Here is a 21,843-nt window from a genome sequence, read left to right as displayed (position 1 = left end):
CCTGACTTAAACCAAGTTTATCTAATAAGGGTAGATAATCTTTAATTACAGATAGTCCTGACATAAACCAAGTTTATCTAATAAAGAAAGATAATATTTTATTGCAGATGGTCCTGACATTGACAATGTTCATCTAATAAGGGGAGATAATCTTTTATTGCAGATGGTCCTGACTTAAACCAAGTTTATCTGATAAGGGTAGATAATCTTTAATTACAGATGGTCCTGACATAAACCAAGTTTATCTAATAAAGAAAGATAATCTTTTATTGCAGATGGTCCTGACATTGACAATGTTCATCTAATAAGGGGAGATAATCTTTTATTGCAGATGGTCCTGACATAAACCAAGTTTATCTATTAAGGGGGGATAATATTTTATTGCAGATGGTCCTAACATTAACCAAGTTTATCTAATAAGGGGAGATAATCTTTTATTGCAGATGGTCCTGACATAAACCAAGTTTATTTGATAAGATGAGATAATCTTTTATTGCAGATGGTCCTGACATAAACCAAGTTCATCTGATAAGAGGAGATAATCTTTTATTGTAGATGGTCCTGACATAAACCAAGTTTATCTGATAAGAGGAGATAATCTTTTATTGCAGATGGTCCTGACATAAACCAAGTTCATCTAATAAGGGGAGATAATCTTTTATTGCAGATGGTCCTGACATAAACCAAGTTCATCTAATAAGGGGAGATAATCTTTTATTGTAGATGGTCCTGACATAAACCAAGTTTATCTAATAAGGGGAGATAATCTTTTATTGTAGATGGTCCTGACATAAACCAAGTTTATCTAATAAGGGGAGATAATCTTTTATTGTAGATGGTCCTGACATAAACCAAGTTTATCTAATAAGGGGAGATAATCTTTTATTGTAGATGGTCCTGACATTGACAATGTTCAACTGACTGGAGGTACTTCTGGTGATGAAGGATATACAGAAACCTATAAATGCAGCACTGGATATACTAACCCCAATGCAACAATTCATTGGTTTAATGGCTCAGAAGAAGTTTTTCCACCACTGCCACCAAATGTTGTGGAATATAACATAACTGTGGGAAATATTAATACAGGGGTAATATTTGTTATTATCACTCATTCTTCATATTTGATTTTCTGAAAATTTCCTTATTTTTCCATTTACAAATGTATTTTACGTGTTTATCTTTTGATCTTGTACACTTGAAAACTGTTTGGTCAATTCTACAATTTTAACACGAAAGCTTGGTCACAATCTTCATTCAGGTATTTAGTTGAAAAAATGTATGCAATGACCAATATGGCTGACATTGATACAAATAAAACAACTGGGTAAATATAGATATAAGAAGATGAGACACCAAACAGTAAGTTATAAAGGCCCCAAAAATGACTAGTGTAAAACCATTTAAACAAAAGTATATGCAATGACCAATATGGCCGACATGGCTAAAAATAAAATATCTGGGTAAAAATGCATGTTTTGTCCCTTATTTTATAAACCATTATGAAAAGGAAAAAAATGTCTGACTTGAGAAGAAATGTGGAGCACGTAAAGCTCTGCCAATTGTCCATTTACTGCAAAACTGTCACTGCACTTCAGATACTAGTAGGAGCTATCCTTTTTTTTCATTTTTGTCGAGCCTGCAACTTTTGTTGCAGAAAGCTCGACATAGGGATATTGATCCAGCGGCGGCTACGGCGGCGGCGGTGTTAGCTCACTTCTTAAAAGCTTTATATTTTAGGAGGTAGAAGACCTGGATGCTTCATACTTTGTATATAGATGCCTCATGTTACGAACTTTCCATCAGTCACATGTCCAATGTCCTTGACCTCATTTTTATGGTTCAGTGACTACTTGAAAAAAAAGTTAAGTTTTTTTGTAATGTTAAATTCTCTCTTATTATAAGTAATTGGATAACTATATTTAGTATGTGCGTACCTTGCAAGGTCCTCATGCCTGTCAGACAGTTTTCACTTGACCTCGACCTCATTTCATGGATCAGTGAACAAGGTTAAGTTTTCGTGGTCAAGTCCGTATCTCAGATACTATAAGCAATAGGTCTTGTATATTCGGTGTATGGAAGGACTGTAAGGTGTACATGTCCAACTGGCAGGTGTCATCTGACCTTGACCTCATTTTCATGGTTTAGTGGTTATAGTTAAGTTTTTGTGTTTTGGTCTGTTTTTCTTATACTATATGCAATAGGTCTACTATAATTGGTGTATGGAATGATTGTGAGGTGAACATGTCTAGCTGACAGGTGTCATCTGACCTTGACCTCATTTTCATGGTTCAGTGGTTATAGTTAAGTTTTTGTGTTTTGGTTTGTTTTTCTTATACTATATGCAATAGGTCTACTATAATTTGTGTATGGCATGATTGTAAGGTGTACATGTCTTGCTGACAGGTGTCATCTGACCTTGACCTCATTTTTTTATGGTTCAGTGGTGAGTGGTCAAAGTTAAGTTTTTCAGTTTTGGTCTATTTTTCTAATACTTTATGCATTAGGTCAACTATATTTGGTGTATGGCCATATGTTATGATCTTCATGTTGGTTACGCTGGTTTTATTTGACTTTGAACTCATTTTCACTGTCCATTGCTAAGTTTTAAGTGTTTGTGTGTTTTGGTCTGTTTTTCTTTATTTATAAGCAATAAGTCAACTATATTTGTTGTATTGAAGAATTGATAGCTGTACATGTCTGCCTTGCATGGTTCATCTGACCTTGACCTCATTTTCATGGTTGATTGATCAATGTTTCCTTTTCTTGGTTAATGTTGAGTTCATGTGACAGTTGTAATAAATCTTTATATTTAGGTATATCAAGATAGTATCAAGGATTAGTAAAGAAGGCGAGACATTTCAGTTTGTGCACTCTTGTTGACTATTATTTTGAAAACTTATAATACATACAGAAAAGTTTTGGATCACAAAAATGATCAACAAGACCAATTACTACAAATAAATATAAGTCTACATGGTTGGTTTTAACTAATTTTGCACTTTGATTTATATCTTTAAAATTGTAATGTCTTATCATTGTAGATCTTATCTTGCCAATCATTTTTGCTTATTTAAGTTTCTATATACATGATATATTTTTTTGCCCCTTCTGTAGGGGAGGGGGCATTAATTTTATCCTTGTTAATCTGTACAGACATAGTCTGTACGTCCCAAAATTGGTTTCCATTTTCTAACTTGATTTTGCCTCAACCAAATGTTATGAAACTAATACACAATGCTTATTACCACAAAACACAGATCAAGTTTGAATTGATGAATTTGAACATTTTTCAATTAAAGGGTCTAAGTTGTCGCTAGTTTCACATCTTTTCATCTTTGTTTCAGAAATATTTCAGTTCCTCCCAAGAATGGAAGATTACATTCAGTAGATACCACAAGGGTACAGTTATTAAGTGTGTTGTTTTCGGTACAAACAATAGATCTGTCACAGTTACAAAGACGATATCAGATATATATTGTAAGTACAGTTATAAAGTGTGTTGTTCTGGGTTCAAACAATAGATCTGTCATAGTTACAAAGACAATATCAGATATATATTGTAAGTATATTTCATATCAAATAAAATTGAGAATGAAAATGGGGAATGTGTCAAAGAGACAACAAGCCTACCAAATAATCAAAGGCCACCAATGGGTCTTCAACACCATAATATTTTTATGCCCCACCTACGATAGTAGAGAGGCATTATGTTTTCTGGGCTGTGCCTCCGTTCGTCCGTCCGTCCGTCGGTCTGTGCGTCCGTTCGCTTCAGGTTAAAGTTTTTGGTCAAGGTAGTTTTTGATGAAGTTGAAGTCCAATCAACTTGAAACTTAGTACACATGTTCCTTATGATATGATCTTTCTAATTTTCAAGCCTAATTATATTTTTTATCTTATTTCACGGTCCATTGAACATGGAAAATGATAGTGCAAAGGGCATCCTCGTACTTTGGACACATTCTTGTTTGTTCTTTTTTGGTCTGATTTATAGAGATATTGACCTAACTGTATTTCTTACATTAAAATTTAGAAAAGAAATGTCAAAGAGCAGAAAACAGCTGAAGACCATGCACCAATGGGTCTTTATCTGACAGTGAGAAAATTAAACACCAGAAGACAGAATTCAGCTGGCCCTTAAATAAAAATGTGTACTATTTCAGTGAAAGTTAATGTCACCCATTAACTCAGAAACATATGAATGAACTAAAATTTAAAAACATACAATATTACAAAGGACAGTGGCTCCTGACTTACATCCGGTACAAAATAACAGCAGTGTTAAAACATGTTTAGTATCATACCATCTTAAACTATATGAGAAGAACATAACCATGATAACCTGTGTTTGATTTTACTACTTCTATGACTCAATTTAGAATAAGAATAAGAATTTCATTAGTTTAAAATCCAAACAATAGGATTGTAACTAAATAAACATTAAAAAAAATCCAAACAAACAAAAATACAAACCAACCGACAGACAGACATGTAAATGACAAAAAGATAGACATTAAACAATAATAACATTGAAAAAGAAATAAATATTTTTAATATCAATCATAACACTATTTTGACAGCATGCCTCCTCTTTTAAATTATCAATTTAAATACTATGATTATATATAACATTATAATTTAAGTCACCAATTATACACAGTTCATATATTGAAATTATAGTTCTATTTATAGAAGGCTGAATGTTTTTTTTTAGAAAAGGTACATTGCATGATTTCTAAAAGTGAGTAAAATTCAATTTACATAGTACCATTTTAATATTTGAAGCAAATCCATCATTTAACTGCTTGTTAGCTTTATAAACATTATATAATAAACTCTCATTTTTATTTCAATTAAAAATTATAACCAAAATCCTACAGAAGACTTAAGGGCCTGTATACCAATAGGGTACATTTCCAATTCGGCTAATACAGATATAATTACTGCCTTTGAATTAACATTAAGAATATTTTACCATCTCTTTAATTTTTAGACAAACCAGAGTTAGAGATAACAGGGCACCAGTTGATAGATAATGTAACAGGACACTATATCATTAATGAAGGAGAAACACTAAATCTGACGTGTAGATTGTTAGGAGCTAATCCAATGACTACAGTTGAGTTTATAAGTGAACCTTGATCCTCAGGTAATTCCTAATCATTTTGATCATGCTGATGATATAAGTTGGCAATAGTTTAGTAACAAATGAATATATTGGATTGGTGAATATGAGGCAACACTGAAGGGGGGCTCATTGGGAGGAAGGGGGATTTCGATCCAAGATCCCGCTTACTGTTTTGTCAGACTCTTGTATCCTGCTTACACTATGTACGTAAGCAATTCTCATTTTTTTGTCATTTCCCGTGTCCCCCAAGACCTCATTTTCCGTTTTCACGCCACAATAATTTGACTTTCACGTGCCATGCTTACAAAAAATCAGCAATCCCACATCACGCTTAGACCCCAATGAGACCCACATAGAAATAGAGCAATAATTATAAATTATAACATTTCCTTTGCCATTATATCATAATCAGTGCTTGTATTATAAGTTATAGAATTGTATAACTGTGATATTAATGTTTTCATGGGTATTTATTGTCATGGTTTGAGTAAAAGTTACATGCTTGTGAGTTCTTTACTTAAAATAATTTAGTATAGAGTTTAAACCCATAAGATCAGTAACATCGATTCTTAAAATCAATCAATCTATAAAATCAATCAATCTATGGGGATGTTTCCTTGACAAATATCTATATTTGAAGAAAACAAATATTGTGGTCAAGATGGAGACAATTTTATTTTTTTTGGAATTCAGATATTACATTTCCAGTTTGTATGGTTTTACATTAGTCATTTTTGGAGCCCTTTAAATTGTAACAATTAAAGCTTGCTGTTCTGTGTGAGCCAAGGCTTTGTGTTGAAGACCATACTTGGATGGAGAGTTGTCTCATTGCCATGATTGGCACTCAGGCCGGCATGATACCACATTGTCTTGTATATATTCCCCATACTTTATAGGGTTCAATTGTTCATGCTTGGTGCAAATCTTTTTTTCTTACTTAGACAAATACAGAAACCCCTCCCACCCCCTTGAAGTTAAATGGTTGCTCCTTGATATATGTGCAATCAGAATTGCTAACACTAATTATTAAACCCCAAGATCAAATGATCTACAGAGTAATGATCATCAAAGCTGATAAATGGGTTGTAAACATGTCACTTAAGGAGGCTTGCGGGTATAACATTTTCAGAAAAAAATCAAACGTTTATTTTTCATTACAAATTTTATTAATTACCTTAAGAAGTTGTTACTTTATCATATGGTACATAAATTATTCCAAAAAATCAATACGTGTTGGCCCCAGGTGATTTTTAAAATGTAGATATCATTGAAAAAGCTCCAAATTATCTCCCTTGGGTGCAAAAATGCCATTTTTTGGCATTAAAATTTAAATAACTTTTTTAACTCATCGGTGACCTATATTTTTTATCGTTATTTTCGAAAAAGCTGTACATAAACTAAATAATTGTAAAATTTTAGCCATTTCTGTAATTTAGTTCTTTTTTAATTTCTATATTACCGCTTTTTCTCCTATTAGTTCAACAGAAAAAAGGACATTAGCAAAAATGTATGCTTTTTTCGAAGGCAGATTGTGAGCGTAAATGAATGGTGACCCCATTTTTTTATTTCATTTTTCTATTAGGTATAAGATAAAGTTAATTTATAGACAAATATAGCGAAATCTTATATTAAATAAAAATTATGATTTAGACCCGCGAGCCCCCTTAAAGGGGACAGTTACATAAAACAAAATACTACTAGTGTAGAATTAATTCTTATAAAACAAAAAATACGACAATTATTAGAATATTTCATTTTGATTCATACGAGAATGAGAGGATCAGTTTTCATTATATTTGTTTTTGTGAACAAGAATAACTGTCAATCTTTAATTTGCATAGATATATACATTTTAACCATTATAACATATTGTTTTTTTTTGCATTTCCAGGATCGACTACAGCATCTTTGATCATAACAGACATCAAATATTTTCACAACAACAACCGTTTTACATGTTCATCATCTAATTCTGTTGATCATGTTCGCATCGATATATGGCTTGATGTTCAATGTAGGTACATGCACATATTTTAACCTTTTATACTTCAGAGTCCTATTGTAATATATATAAAATAAATAAATACAAACAAACATAAATACTAGGCGCGGATCCAGAGGGGGGGTTTCTGGGGGTTGGAACCCCCTTTTTTTTGGATGATAAAGGCATTTGAATGGGGACGTAATTGGAACCATTCTAGAGTTATGCCCCTGTACAAATTTTTGAGTTGCAAAAACATTCGTTTCAGTACTCTAACTTTAATTTGCCTTGACCAAATGTTATGAAACTTATACACAACTTATACACAATGCTAATTACCACAAAAGACATATCAAGTTTGATTTTTTGTGGCATCCCTTTAACCTTTCAAGACTTATATCCCCTCTTGAAATAGAAAAAAACTGCAGAATTTTGGGATTCTGTTCTCTTACTCTAGACCAAATGTTATGAAATTTATGCATGTCAATGCTAATTACCACAAAACACAGATCAAGTATAAATTTGGTGGAATCACTTTTACTGCTCTAGAGTTATGCCCCTTTAAAAATAAAATAATTGCTAAATTTTTCATTTTCATTCCTTAAGTTAAATTTGCCTCAACTAAATGTTATGAAACATATAAACAATGCTTATTACCATTAATCTCTGATCAAGAAAAAATTTGGGTAGCGTCACTTTTACAGTTTTTTTAGTTATGTCCCTTTATAACATTATATGCAAGCAGGGGCATCGTCTGTGTGTCCCATAGACACATTCCCCATTTATTTCTCCTTTACATCCTTCTTCATTTCTCATGTCACTGGATCTTGTGATGCATATACTCGTATATTCTTGTCCTTTATTAGTGTTGGCAAATTGAACTGGTACATGTCAAATGTTTGTGAATACTACACTTTCAGGTATAAAACTGCTGCATGCATTACTTTCTATGTTAAATTCTGTAATTTCAAGCACTATAATGACTGAGAATTTAACATAACTTTAATTGCATTTTAGAGCGTACTAGTTGATAGTACAAAAATAAGTACTTCTGTTCTGAACAACAGGCCAAATGTGCCCTCTTAAAATAAGATTATATACTTCTTTATTTTTTTAAAACCAACTTTCAACAAAGGTTTTACAGTGATCCCAAGACATCAAGCTTGCATTTGATATCAAAACTGCACTAATACTTGGCAAAAATACAACTATGCGAAGGAAATATTTTGTTTAAAATATTATATACTTCTTTCTTGTATATTCTTTCCAACCAGACCTGAATTAGTGGTTCTATATACCTATAAGAGTATCGCCATTACCACTATATAAATGGCATTCTGACTGATTGTGTGTTTCTCTGTAGTAAAACATGAATTATTTCATATCTACAAAAGAGGAAGTCATGATGTATCTACAAATTACACCTTATCACTATACCTGGCGGACCACTTGAACTATTGAAGTCATACAACAATCACTTTTCCAGTTTGGCGAAATTTTGTATTATGACGTCAAAAATTTACGGGGACCTGTGTGATGTCCAGTAATGACAGACAAATAGTGATAAGGTGTACGATCTGATTTGAGGAAACTTCTATAGAATTACAAAATTTAATTGTGCAACTTCTGTTGTAAATTTGTAAGTTTAGGGGATTTATCCAGAGATACATGGACTTAGCACTATCTCCGTAACTAACTGTGAAATAATTTTATGAATGATTTCAGATGGTCCACGTATATATTTCGGAAGAAAGTATGAGGTGGAAGAGGGTGAAAATTTAACTATTGAATGCATTGTGACATCCAATCCACCTGCCACAGTCTGGTGGGAAAAAGAGGGAGATAACTCTACACGTTACAATGGTAACATGCTGGATCTGGCATCAGCTAGCAGAGACCAGGCTGGAACATACATATGTTATGCAGCTAGTGACAGAAAATCTGAAAGTGGGATAACAGAAGTTTTGTCTAATGAGACTTTTGTAGTAGACGTTCAGTGTAAGTTATTGAAACGCAAGAACTCAATAGACCGTTTTCATATTACTCACTTTAATTCCACAATGTATGATTTTACAGCAGGTTACCTACTCTCTAGTATGACATTCTGGTACACTGTCAAGTAAGAGCAAAGGAAAGAAGTTAAATCACACTCAATCAATGTAGTTTTTGGGGAAATTTACTCAATCATTTTGTCGTATATAGAAAACATAAAAAAGGTATTTTTTTACCCCAAATTGGATCTATTTTAAGCTTAATTGTGGTCTTTTGCAAAAATGTCATTCAGAGTTATAAAATTATTTTAATGATACATTAAAACAAATACATGTATCAGTACAAGTGTATACATAAAATATTGACCATGATAATGTTAGTTATCATATATAATGCAATACAGTTCAGATGTACAATTTTATTTGTTCTTAATAGGCCTTTTACCCTGATATTTGCCCCACAGAAACATTTCACTGCCTATTTTACTAGATTGGTCAAGACTTTTAAACTTTGGCAAAATCAGAAGCCTTTGTCTTTAATAAAAAAATGTGTTAGTTCTTTTATGTCGAACCTGTGACTTCTGTGACAAATAGCATTCCAGAGGCAGCAATAAGTAACTTCTTAAAAGCTTAATATTTCAGAATGTGGAATTTCAAGACAGGTGGATCCTTCAAACTTGTTATATGAGATGTCACTGTCATATGTCTTTTGTCCTTGACCACAATTTTATGGCTCAGTGACTACTTGAAAAGAAAGTTAGGATTTTAAGTGTTCCAAATTTCTCATTTATTTGGTATATGTGTGAACACAGCAAGGTCTTCATGTCTGTCAATTAGTTTTCAGTTGACCTCTACATCATTAAAGGAATCCGTGAACAAGATTTAATTTTTGTGGTCAAGCCCATTTCTCAGATACTATAAGCAATAGTTCAATTGTATATTAAGCATGTAATGATTGTAAGGTGTACATGTCTGTCTAGCAGGGTTCATCTAACTGTGACCTCATTTTCATGGTTTTATGATCAATGTTTTGTTTTCATGGTTAAGTTTGTTTATAAGATACTATTTGCAATAGGTCAACTATTTAAAGCATATTAGGTGTATCATGTGTATAGAAAGATTGTAAGGTGTACATGTATTTCAAGTTTGGTTTATTTGACCTTGACCTCATTTTCTTTGATTATATGTTATGTTTATGCAACATACTACATGTATTATTCGAAAAAATAAAAAAAAATGTGACACCCTTAAATCTGCTATCATCTAGGTTCTTCACATTTTCTTAATTATGTGACTGACACTGTATTTTATTTTTTGTTTAATGGCAAAAATGAATGTTTTTTTTTCAATTTCCCCCCCTATTTTTATGTCATGAAAAAAGTATTTACTTCTTAGATATGTTGTTGTAAAAACATTTACTTATGTCTATTGAGAAATATGAATTCTATTGTGATATGATGTTATATCTTAACTCTGTATTACATTAATTATATGAAAAATTATATATTTCAGATGGGCCAGGTTCATCAATAAGACTGAGTCCCAATATCACATCAATAGAACTAGATACTGGTACCCCGGTCCTTGTAATTAGATGTATTGCTGATTGTAACCCAGAATGTATGTACAACTGGTTCCTATCCTATGGTAATGTCCAGACAGGTTCAGAGCTCAACTTAGGCAATGCCAATAGGTACCAGCATATTGGTGAAGTTATGTGTAAAGCTGAGAACAGTGTTTTTATCAGAACAGATTACACATCTAATATCACATTTGCAATATATATCAGATGTAAGTATTTTTGGTATTCTAAAACTGGACAATGATAATGATAACTCAAGATGTTACTTGAAGGTTGTAAAGCGGGGTACTGAACACAAAAACATAAAGAATAAAAATTGCAAAAACGTTGTATGCAAAATAAAAATCGAGAAAAACGAAGCAAGAAAAATAAAATCAGAAAATATTAAGGACAAAAGTACCAGAACTTATTACTCAGTTGCTCATGGAGATCATGCAGCCTTATTAATGGACATGAAGACCTTGATGATACTGTTTAGAGTCTGCAACTTGCATCTTATTTGAAAATATTTTTTTACTTGCATCTTATTTGAAAAATAAAAAAGATAATCTGTTGTGTTTTTTTTAAGGAGTTATTTCAACAAATATCATAATTTGATGGACTTCATTAATACCATACATTAAATTATGATACATATTGCAAAAGTAGAATGGTAACAAAATACATCAATTTCTATTAGATTTCACAAATTTCAGAAGGTATTATAACACACTGAATTTTCAATGAAATGCGGGACATGCACTAGAAATTTAGAGCACCGACATGAAACAAGGAAAACAAATAAGGGGAAACAAGAAGCATGCAAATCACGACAAATTCAAGAAAAATAAAAAATAAATTGTCACGCTAGACGATGCCTTAAGGGCATACCATACAGTTACAGGGGAGGTAATGACGTTGCTAACGTCAAATGTTATTTTCCCGATGTTAAACTGTGATATATCATTCAAACTGATTTCATTTGAAAACAAGTGCATGGACCCCTATTTATTAAAACAACATTTTGTTTCATTTTGCAGGGAGATTATGTGGACCAAATTTTTATAAAACTGTAAATAGTGCAATTTTTTGATAAACATGCAGAAAAAAAGACGTTATTTCTCAATTCATACCCATTTGATAAATATGAGTTATTACTGAATAAAAAAAATGCATAAAATTTTAGGATATTTATAAAATACAGACATTACAAATTATTTAACAAAAAACAATTTGTGTTTATCTTTAAAAACAAAAAAGTTATGTCTTTCTTTCAAAAAGAAAATACGGCCACAAATCTGAATTTTGAGCAAATATACAAAATTTCGACCTCATTTTACTCAAAAAGTAGCACATGATGATATATTTTTTATAACATATTTCATTTGATCAGGTAAAAATAGCCTTTAATAATATGCAAATTTTTATCAACTTGAAAATACAGGTTCAAAACTGTATCATATGCCCTTTAGCATTGCTGTTGCCAGGCCTAATCTCAAATAGTGATAATAACTGAAGCCTGGCCTATAAGTGAGTTCATTGTGAATAGTTGTTAAGTAAAAAACATCTTTCAAGGGGATTATCTGTTGTGTCTTTTTTAAGGAGTTGTTTCCACAAATATATTAGTCTCCCCAGAAGCCAGGTCAACAGGTGGTCAACTGTTAAAACCTTGTAAAAATGTCTTTCTGCTAGATAAGTCAGGTTTAATTCTTTTTCATGTGGTTGTAACTCATGTAACTATTGGGTTGTTTATCACATAATAATTTAGATTTGGATGCAACACGTCTTCTGATTAGCTGACATCTTTTGTTTATCAACTCATAAACATTGTTAAGTCATGTGACAGGGACGTCATCAACATTTTTTCATGGTTTACTCCGGTTTGAAATGGAATTAGGAATTAAATTATAAGAAATAACTGAAACATTGTATTGAAATGGTATTTAGATTTAAATTATAAGAAAAACTGTAATATTTTTTCTGTCTATTCGAAATAACCTCATTCCTTAATGAATTTGTATTTTTAGATTCCCCTAGTATTGAGGAGGTAGATCTAAACAGTCTGGACTGGTATAGTGAGGGCAGTGAAATACAAGTCACATGTGATGTCAAAAGTAACCCTATGGCTAATATTACATGGTACAGAAACAATATGGAAGTTATCACTCCAGGTTTGTATACAATAAATGATACATGTACCTTTAAAACATTTATATATTTTGAGTGATAGCAAAGACTAAAAGATCACAATTAAATTAAACTGCTATTTTATAGATGAGGAGGCAATAAAGATAAAATTGAGAATAGAAATGGGGAACATATCAAAGAGACAACTACCTGATCAAAGAGTGGGTAACAGCTAAAGGCCAACAAATTGGTCTTCAATGCACGAGAAAATCCTGCAACCAGAGCTGGCCCCTAAATATAAAAATGTGGACATGTATGAACAAATTTAGCTTATATAGTGAAATATTTTAAACTCAAACAATTTTTTGCTTTATCTAAAGTAAATAAAGGGAGATGTTAGGTGGACGTCCTTTAGAGAGCCAAAAAACTTACCAAAAGACATCTAAAGATCAACTTTACATAAGGGCTATTCCAAAAAAAATGTAGGGGTGGGGGGGTATTGGGGTGGGTGGAAGGAAGTTTTTGTCAGCACCCGCCACCCAGACAATTGTAATTGAGAACTATTATAGTGTGAAAAGATGCTCTGATACCCATCACACATTTATTATTAATACAATGTGCCTTCCAACTCCCCCATACATTTTTTTCTGGAATAGCCCTAAGACATAAAACAAAGCATTATTTTTGTTTATCAGGCAAAATTTAGTTTCCTTGATATTATATATATGCTATTTATTTAACAATTGATATTTGTAAATTTTCCCTTTGATATTATACATAAATATTATTTAGATGGCTGTTACAATATAAACCTCTATAAAAATACAGAACTCAACTCTTAACGGATGCATAACAAAAAGAATAAATACATTATAGCTTTGCATTATAGCTTTTAAAAATGTATAAAATAAAAAAAGAATAGAATTCTGCCAATTTTTTAGCAGGATCACAAGCCTCTACCTAACCTGGGACAGTGGTGTATCAAACAATAAAAATCAGTTGAAAAAGGCTTAACTTATCAGATGGATACAAATAGAAATACATCTTCACAAACAGAGTAGACGTAGCTGGGTTAAGATTTAAAACCACAATTTATTTGATAAAAAAATATATGAATAAGTGATACATTTCATTCTGTTGTGATAAATCCCTCTTGAGATTGTTAGAAGTTTGCAGGTATGATATACGGAGTCACCTTTTTGTTGAGCCTTTGGCTTTTGTTGAAAAGGCAAGACATAGGGATCCTGTATTCCGACAGTGTTGTTTTTGTCGGCGCCGTTGGCGTCCACAAATATTCACTCTGTGGTTAAAGTTTTTAAAATTTTATTAACTTTCTTAAACTTTTCTGGATTTGTACCAAACTAGGACATTATTGCTTGTTTATGATAAATAAATAGTATCCAGAAGTAAATTTGCTAAAAAAAATCATTTTTTATGTATTTTACTTATAAATGGGCTTAGTTTTTCTGACAGGAAACATTACATTCACTCTATGGTTAAAGTTTTTGATATTTTAATAACTTTTTTAAACTATCCTAGGTTTGTACCAATCTTGGACAGAAGCTTGTTTATGATCAAAAGCTAGTATCAAGAAGAAAATTTTGTTAAAATTTTGTACCTGTTTCTCCATATTTTTCTTTTGAAGGGCTTGGTTTTTCTTCCTGAAAACATTACATGCAGTCTGCAGTTAAAGTTTTTGAAGCATTTTTTAGATTCATAAACTATTCTGGATTTTTACCAAACTTGGACAGAAGCTGCCTACAATCAATATATAGTATCAAGAGGAATATTTTTATCAATTCTTTTCCTTATTTTTGTTGAGCCTGTGATTAACAACAAAAATAGGCGAGACACTGGGTTCGGCGTAACCCTTACAAATTTTTATTGTTAATGACTTGTTATTAAAAGTGATCTCTTTTTACTTGTAGATACTTACTACACCAATGAGACAACAACATGTCAGTATGATTGTTCTACTAAGGGAGTTCTGACTATAGAACATGCAGAGTGTTTAGATCATAGAAGTTATTATGTCTGTCGGGCTGAAAATATCATGGGTCAAATGGCAAGGCAGTCGTCACATAATGTTAATATCGAATGTAAGTTCATTTTCTATTGTTAGTAAAATAAAAAAGTAAATGCAGTATTCTGATATGACGTCCTTGTTACGCTTTGTAAACAAAGCCGTGTTCTAATGAGCACAAAATATGTTTGACACATGCGCACGAACTTACTGTTTATATTAACGTTATTTCTATCGTCATCTCCTTTAAAATATATACACTTAAGTAGCTAACATAAACTTTTATTATATTTTTTTATGAAACAACATATATTTACCCTGCTTGAATTTTTTTAACTTATCAAATATGAAATGCAATGCACAGACTCCTCGAGGAGTCTGGCAACAGGAACAGCAAATCATTATTACAGTAATTTCTTTCGCTTCGACCTATGAAAATACTGTATTTGTCCTATTAGAATCGGAATAATTCCTTCATGTCATGCTCTATGCTCATTTTAACATGGGTAGGCATTATATTTGACCATATTTTACACCTCGCTAAAGCTCAATGTAAAATGCTTAAATTGTTATGTATTTTTTCCCCAATAAATATTATTTATATGTTAAGAACTGTGTTATACCTTTATAAAAAATGTTTCTTTAATTCAAAGCCATTTTATATACTCCATTGATCGATCAAAGTGGGTCTCGTTGGAGTCTAAGTGTGATGCGGGATTGCCAATTTTTTGTAAGCGTGACACGTGAAAGTCAACTTATTTAGTCGGGAAAACGGGAAATACGGTCTTGCGGGAACTGGGAAATGAAAAAAAAATGAGAATTGCTTACATGCATAGTGTAAGCGGGATATGGGAATCTGACAAAAGAGTAGGATTTGAACCCCCCAATGAGACCTCCAACAAATCCTTTTTTTTATAATCAACGAGAGAACTGTCTCAATCCAGTTGATTTTTTGTCAAAATTCAATTATGATGTCAAATTTTATTGCTCACCTCTAAATTTGCTAATGTGTTGGGATGATTTTTTTTTCTTTTTTTTTATTACGTTCAAGATTTACAACAAATACATAGTAACTCAAGACAAAACAAAATAGTAATTTAAGACAACACAAAATAATAACACAAGACAAAACAACATAGAAAGGCAGGACAAAACAAATTAGTTATTCAAAACAAACAACAAAGCAACTCAAGACAAAATTACAAAGTAATGCAAGACTAAACAACATTTAGTTACTCAATAAAAAACAACATAGTTACTCAAGACCAAACAACAAAGCAACTCAAGACCAAACATTATAGTTACTCAGGACAAAACAACATAGTTACTCAAGACAAAACAACATAGTTACTCAAGACCAAACAACAAAGCAACTCAAGACCAAACAACAAAGCAACTCCAGACAAAACAACATAGTAACTCAATACAAATAACATAGTAGCCAAAGACAACAAACAAATAACTAACTTAAGACAAAAAGTACAAAAGACATCTTAATGTTGCAAAGTTATCCATACTTTATGAAGTACAATGATTTTGAATGTTATTCTTTGTAAAATGAAATGTATAACCACTTTCGTTTAATATTAAATAAAATCACTTTCTGCACGCATGAATTCCAATGACCCTCTTTAACAATGTAAAATGTAGATCAAAAGTAAACTATTGAATTAGATCAAATATAGACCATGATAATGTTTCCTGTTCCATGTTGTAGGTCATCCAAGGCCAGCTTATGATAATGTTTACAACTTTACATTACAAGAAGGAGGTATAATTTATTTGACTGCCACTTATATATCAATCCCTCCTCCTGATGTCAGATGGTACTTTAGACATAATCCGACCTCCATGAACATTACTCTAAAGGTAGATACATCAGGGCGTGGACAAGAAAACGTCTACTTCACATCACAATATGTTATCAAAAATATCCGATCTTCAGATTTTGGTCAATATTTTGCTGTTGGTAACAATTCTGTCGGAAATGTAGATTCCACCATAATATTCAACATTTTTGAGGATATTCCTGCAGGTAAGTACAAATAGATAATAATAAAAATTTTGTATGTTCAAATAGGGATTAATAACAGTAAGATTACAGACAAATACTTTTGCATAACATGCACAACTTGAGTATTTTTTACTTTTTTTTATTTATATTTTGTAAATTTTCAGATTTGTCATCAAGTGATATGGAATTTTTTGTTTCAGATTTCCATTTCATGAAACAGTTGTTATTTTTTCTTAAGAATAATAAATTAGAACTTCTTAGAAATTGACATTATTTGTCCTGTGAGCATGCTCAAGCCTGTAAACATTTTCAGATTTATCACTTTCAACAAGGTGGTAAAGTAATACATTGAGCTCAAATATTCTTATAAGTAAATAAATGGTCCTATATAAAATTTTGTCTCATTGTTCGAAGAAATTGACCCTCTTTATTATGTGATAAAATCAGTCATTTATCAGCTTTCTAATCTAATATATATACTTATATTAGACACATTTACAAAGTCTCAGAATTATAGGAAAAAACAGCATTTTTGCGATATATTGTATGCCCTTAATTCAAACAGTGATTCACAAATTTTATTATCCCAATTTTTTTTTTTTTATCTCTTTCCACTAAAATTGATACCCACAATAATAAATAAATTCTTAGTGAGTAATAGCTCACAGTTTAACTTGCTTGGCAGAAATTTACCATCCTGTCCTTTCTTACAGGTCGGCCTCTCAGACCATATGATTTAGAAGTAAGATGTTCAGAAAGCTCAGCAGAATTTAGTTGGATATCAGCATACAATGGTGGCAGCAAGCAGACTTTTACTTCTTACTACTCTAGGTATAAACCTGGTACACTATTTAATGATATTGAAGTACCAGGGGAAATAACAGACACTGGAGAGGGGACCCGTATTAAAGTCAATATACAGCCATTAGATACTGGGTATCCATTTTTCTTCACCGTCTCAGCCAGAAATGTCAACGGTATAACAGAGGCTGATACCTATGTTAATTGTACAACTTCTGAGACAGGTAAGTCCTGCACTGTTGTCTGCAGTTATAATGTTCTTAAATATGTATAGGTTATCTTGTTTTCAGACGACCATTTTCTACATAAGAAAAATGACAATACCATAACCAAGTCAGGAATATGACAGTTGTTATCCATTCGATTGTTGTATTAAAGCTTATTTTGCATGATTAAGGACTTTCCTTTTTAAATTTTACTCAAAGTTCAGTATTTTTGTGATTTTACTTTTTCTTCAGATAGAGTATTACTGAGTATACAAATATCATCAGTGAGTCAGGGTTGAGAGCCTTTTATACCCCTGCTCCTACAGCACTGGTGTTAAACTCCTAAATATGTATAGGTTATTCTGTTTCTTCAGATAGAATATTATATAAATATCATCAGTGAGTCAAGGTTAAGAGCTCATTATATCCCTGCTCCTACAGTACTGGTGTTAAACTCATAAATATGTATAGGTTATCCTGTTTTCTTCAGATAGAGTATTATACAAATATAATCAGTGAGTCAAGTTTAAGAGCTCATTATATCCCTGCTCCTACATACAGATTGTTTTCTGGTTTACCGTTATCTGTCACTTTTTCTGTCTGTGTGTATCCATTCTATAAATTTTGGTTCGAATGTTTCTCAGGAACTACAAGTAAGAACTTCTCAAACTTTTGTATCTAAGTGACCATCCATTCTATAATTTTGGATCCATAGGAACCACATCTTCCTAAACTTTGGCATCAATCTTTATATGAGCATGCTAAACTATGTCATGCATTTTCGATTTATTGCCCATCAAATAGATGTTTTATATAATACTGAATACAGATATATATAGATTCTTACATTGATACCAGTGGATTATCGGATTTATCCAATCGAGATAGTTAAATTATCAATTTTAAAGTCCGAGCCGCCTTGGCGAGTACTTTAAAATTTATAATTTAACTATCGAGATTGGATAAATCCGATAATCCACGAGTAACTATGTAAGAATCTGTTTTTCTAATGATTAAAAAGACATTTTCTTTTTTTGTTAACCGAAAATCCCCTTCGAGTGCCTTTCACATTGCACGAAGTTGTCAATTTCATTAACACCTGCTATCAAATTTAGATTCATCCAGTTAGCTAAAAAGGTCACGACCCTTAAAATCATCCAATGATCTTTTGAGATCACCAGCAACCACACGTTGATTAAATTTTTTTATACAATGGGTTCGGAAAGGGATAAATTTCCATAGAATTAGAGAAATACTTACCCATAACGGCCAAACATGTTTGTAATAATTTTCTGAGTAAATACAAAACAGAGCTTCTTGAACTTTGATATCAAGCTTACAAAAGCATGCTATGTGATGCTTTATAAATCCATCACTCAGCTACCCAGTATGTCCAATTTCCCTAATATTAATTACAGAGATATGATCATTTGTGAACAATAACTCACAGTTTTGGGACTGAGTAAAGAAAAAAAGGTCATAAGTAATATTGTAAATTCAGAAATTAATGTGGGGTTTTTATAAATGCAAATAATGTGACTGGTAGTATGCAATAATGAGAAGTTGCATTCTGATGACTGAAATATTGACCTGCATGTACTTTACCTAATAATCGCAATAATAAGACTTGCATTTTTGTCCGTTCTTTTAAAATTGGCTTTAATAAATGCACTGAAAAATTTCTGAATTTACAGTATTGTTTTTAAGGGAGAATTTTAAGTTTTTTACTTAAATATAAAAAAGATGTGGTATGATTGCCAATGAGACAACTATCCACAAAAGACCAAAATGACACAAACATTAACAACTATAGGTCACCGTACGGCCTTCAACAATGAGCAAAGCCCATACCGCATAGTCAGCTATAAAAGGACCCTATAAGACAATGTTAAACAATTAATGTAAAATCTGCTTTGAGTTTTGTGCATATTTTTTTTATCTCAATATTGACATGATGGATTATTGTTGTTCTCAGTCAAGTAGAGTGCACTCTAGAACTTGCTGATGTCACCAGCCAACTTCATTGACATTGCCTGGAAAATGTAGATAAACAGATAAATAGTCTGACAACTGAAGGATGTTTCTTAGCTGCATTATATCACAGGGTTATGATGAAACTCAAGAAGTGAAACTCCTTTCTTGTTTCAAAACTAAAGATAATATATAAATATTTATGCACTGATAAATCTGATATTTTGTTTTAGTGTTTTCTGTTTATAAAATATTTTTTTGTCTATTTTCAAACTTTTGAAGATTTCTATAATATTGGGTCAAAAATTGAGAACATTATGACTAGCTAGATAGACCCTTATGAAGTTATTGTCAATATTTATCTGGTCTAATTTTGAGAGATAAAAGATACTAGAGGGACCTCCAAACTCATAAGTCAAAAATAAAGTGACTAAAAAAGAAACAAGACAAACAGACAAACAATAGTACACTGAACACAACATTCAAAACTAAAGACTTAATTAACAACATGACTTCAGCAAAAAACTTAGGTGATCTCAAGCAAAGATAAGCTCATAATTACTTCTTAGTTTTCAATCAAACTTTGAAGTCTTTTGGATCTCTTTAGATATTAGCTTGAGCAGAAAATATCAGTTAGAAACGTATTAATGGTTTGCATTTATTTTCAGGATTATTAAAAGGGCCTGAATCATCAAGTAATACAGGAGTGATTGCTGGTGCAGTAATTGGTGCTATTCTATTCATAGTAATAGTTGCTGTTGTTGGGTTTATTGTTGCCAAAAGAACCAAGAAACTTAAAGGTATTCTACTCTGATTATATTTATTGTTTATTGCAGACAATGTTATATCAGACATCCCTCATCCCTGACAACAAAAAAGAAACTAGGTACAGATCTGAGAGTACTCAAAGTTATTGACAGTTCAAGTTCCAAGCCAAAAACAACAAAACAAATAATGTTTTAAAAGTAATATGAAAATTCGAATTTGAAAAAAAAGTTCAATATGTTTCATATACTACCAATGGCTCTGTTTAACACTAAAACAAGTACCACACTTACTTAAAAAAAACGAAAATCCATCACATAATCAAAATCTGTATAAATGTACCTTTATCGAAATATTGACTTTCTCAGATACTAATTCATCAATTATTTTCCTCTATGTAGTAACTATGAGAACTCTTGTTATAAATTTGATCAGATCAAGTGCAAGGGGTAAACCGTAATGAAAGAATGTAAACAAGTAAGCTCTAGGTATTGAATAGCAATGAAAAATACTTAAGGAACAAATGTTATACAACAAATCATTTAACAATTGTGAAAAAAATGTTTAATTTATAAATGGTCATGCATGGAAATACAAAAAGCAAATACCATGGCTATTTCAGTTCACTTATCTGTTCATTGTTTATCAGTGTCAGGATAAATATAAAAAAAACAAGCATGCAAGACTTAGTTTAGTATATATACATGAGGGGGGATAGGACCTTTATGGGGACTCCAGGATCGGGTGTTTTTAAGCTCTGGATTTTGGGGGTAGACTCTTAAGTTTCGGGATCCAGGATTTTTTTTTAAATATCGGGACCTCGGGATTTCGGGATCCAGGATTTTTTTTCAAATATCGGGACCTCGGGATTTCGGGATTTTAAGCCTGGGATTTCGGGATCTGGTGTTTTTAAGCTTGGGATTTCGGATTCAGGACCCCTCCTATCCCCTCTCATGCATGCATTGGTTTAATAATTTTGATAACATAAAATTTTATGAAACTGGTTTCATATGACTCTAAGAATAAAACAGAGTGTAGGTGGACTTTACTCCCATCTTAATTGAATTGGATTGTCATTTTTTTTCCAAAGGTCAATAATTTTTTCTGGGCACTTTAGCTTCCTCAACCAAAAAAAACACCTGGAAATAGCACAATAGTGTTGACAGTGGATTTAAGGACCTATCATCAATGTGATTTTCATGTATATTTTTGTCTTTTACAGGGAATGAGAAATTTGCAGACGTTAATTTAAGTTCTTATAAAAGTAAAGATTGA

The 21,843-nt window shown here is 31.8% G+C and overlaps 2 protein-coding genes across 2 annotated transcripts in view; both read left to right on the top strand.

Moving 5' to 3' along the window:
- Positions 1-5,142, top strand: part of LOC134692206 (uncharacterized) — a 17,201-nt gene extending 12,059 nt beyond the window's left edge. Inside the window, exons 4-6 of the mRNA XM_063552655.1 lie at positions 892-1,091; positions 3,348-3,480; positions 4,994-5,142. Coding sequence (XP_063408725.1) covers positions 892-1,091; positions 3,348-3,480; positions 4,994-5,142 — 482 coding nt within the window. The remainder of the gene's footprint in view (positions 1-891; positions 1,092-3,347; positions 3,481-4,993) is intronic.
- LOC134692204 (hemicentin-2-like) lies at positions 897-21,843 on the top strand. The gene is made up of 12 exons (XM_063552654.1): positions 897-1,091; positions 3,348-3,480; positions 4,994-5,149; positions 7,020-7,142; positions 8,835-9,107; positions 10,613-10,891; positions 12,689-12,832; positions 14,717-14,887; positions 16,529-16,846; positions 17,539-17,850; positions 20,472-20,603; positions 21,791-21,843. The coding sequence occupies exons 5-12, from the start codon at positions 8,978-8,980 to the stop codon at positions 21,841-21,843; spliced, it is 1,539 nt and encodes a 512-aa protein (XP_063408724.1). The 5' UTR covers positions 897-1,091; positions 3,348-3,480; positions 4,994-5,149; positions 7,020-7,142; positions 8,835-8,977.

This window comes from Mytilus trossulus, chromosome 12, assembly GCF_036588685.1.
Source record: "Mytilus trossulus isolate FHL-02 chromosome 12, PNRI_Mtr1.1.1.hap1, whole genome shotgun sequence".
Classification (NCBI taxonomy): Eukaryota; Metazoa; Mollusca; class Bivalvia; order Mytilida; family Mytilidae; genus Mytilus; species Mytilus trossulus.
This window is presented reverse-complemented; position numbering and strand designations above follow the sequence as displayed.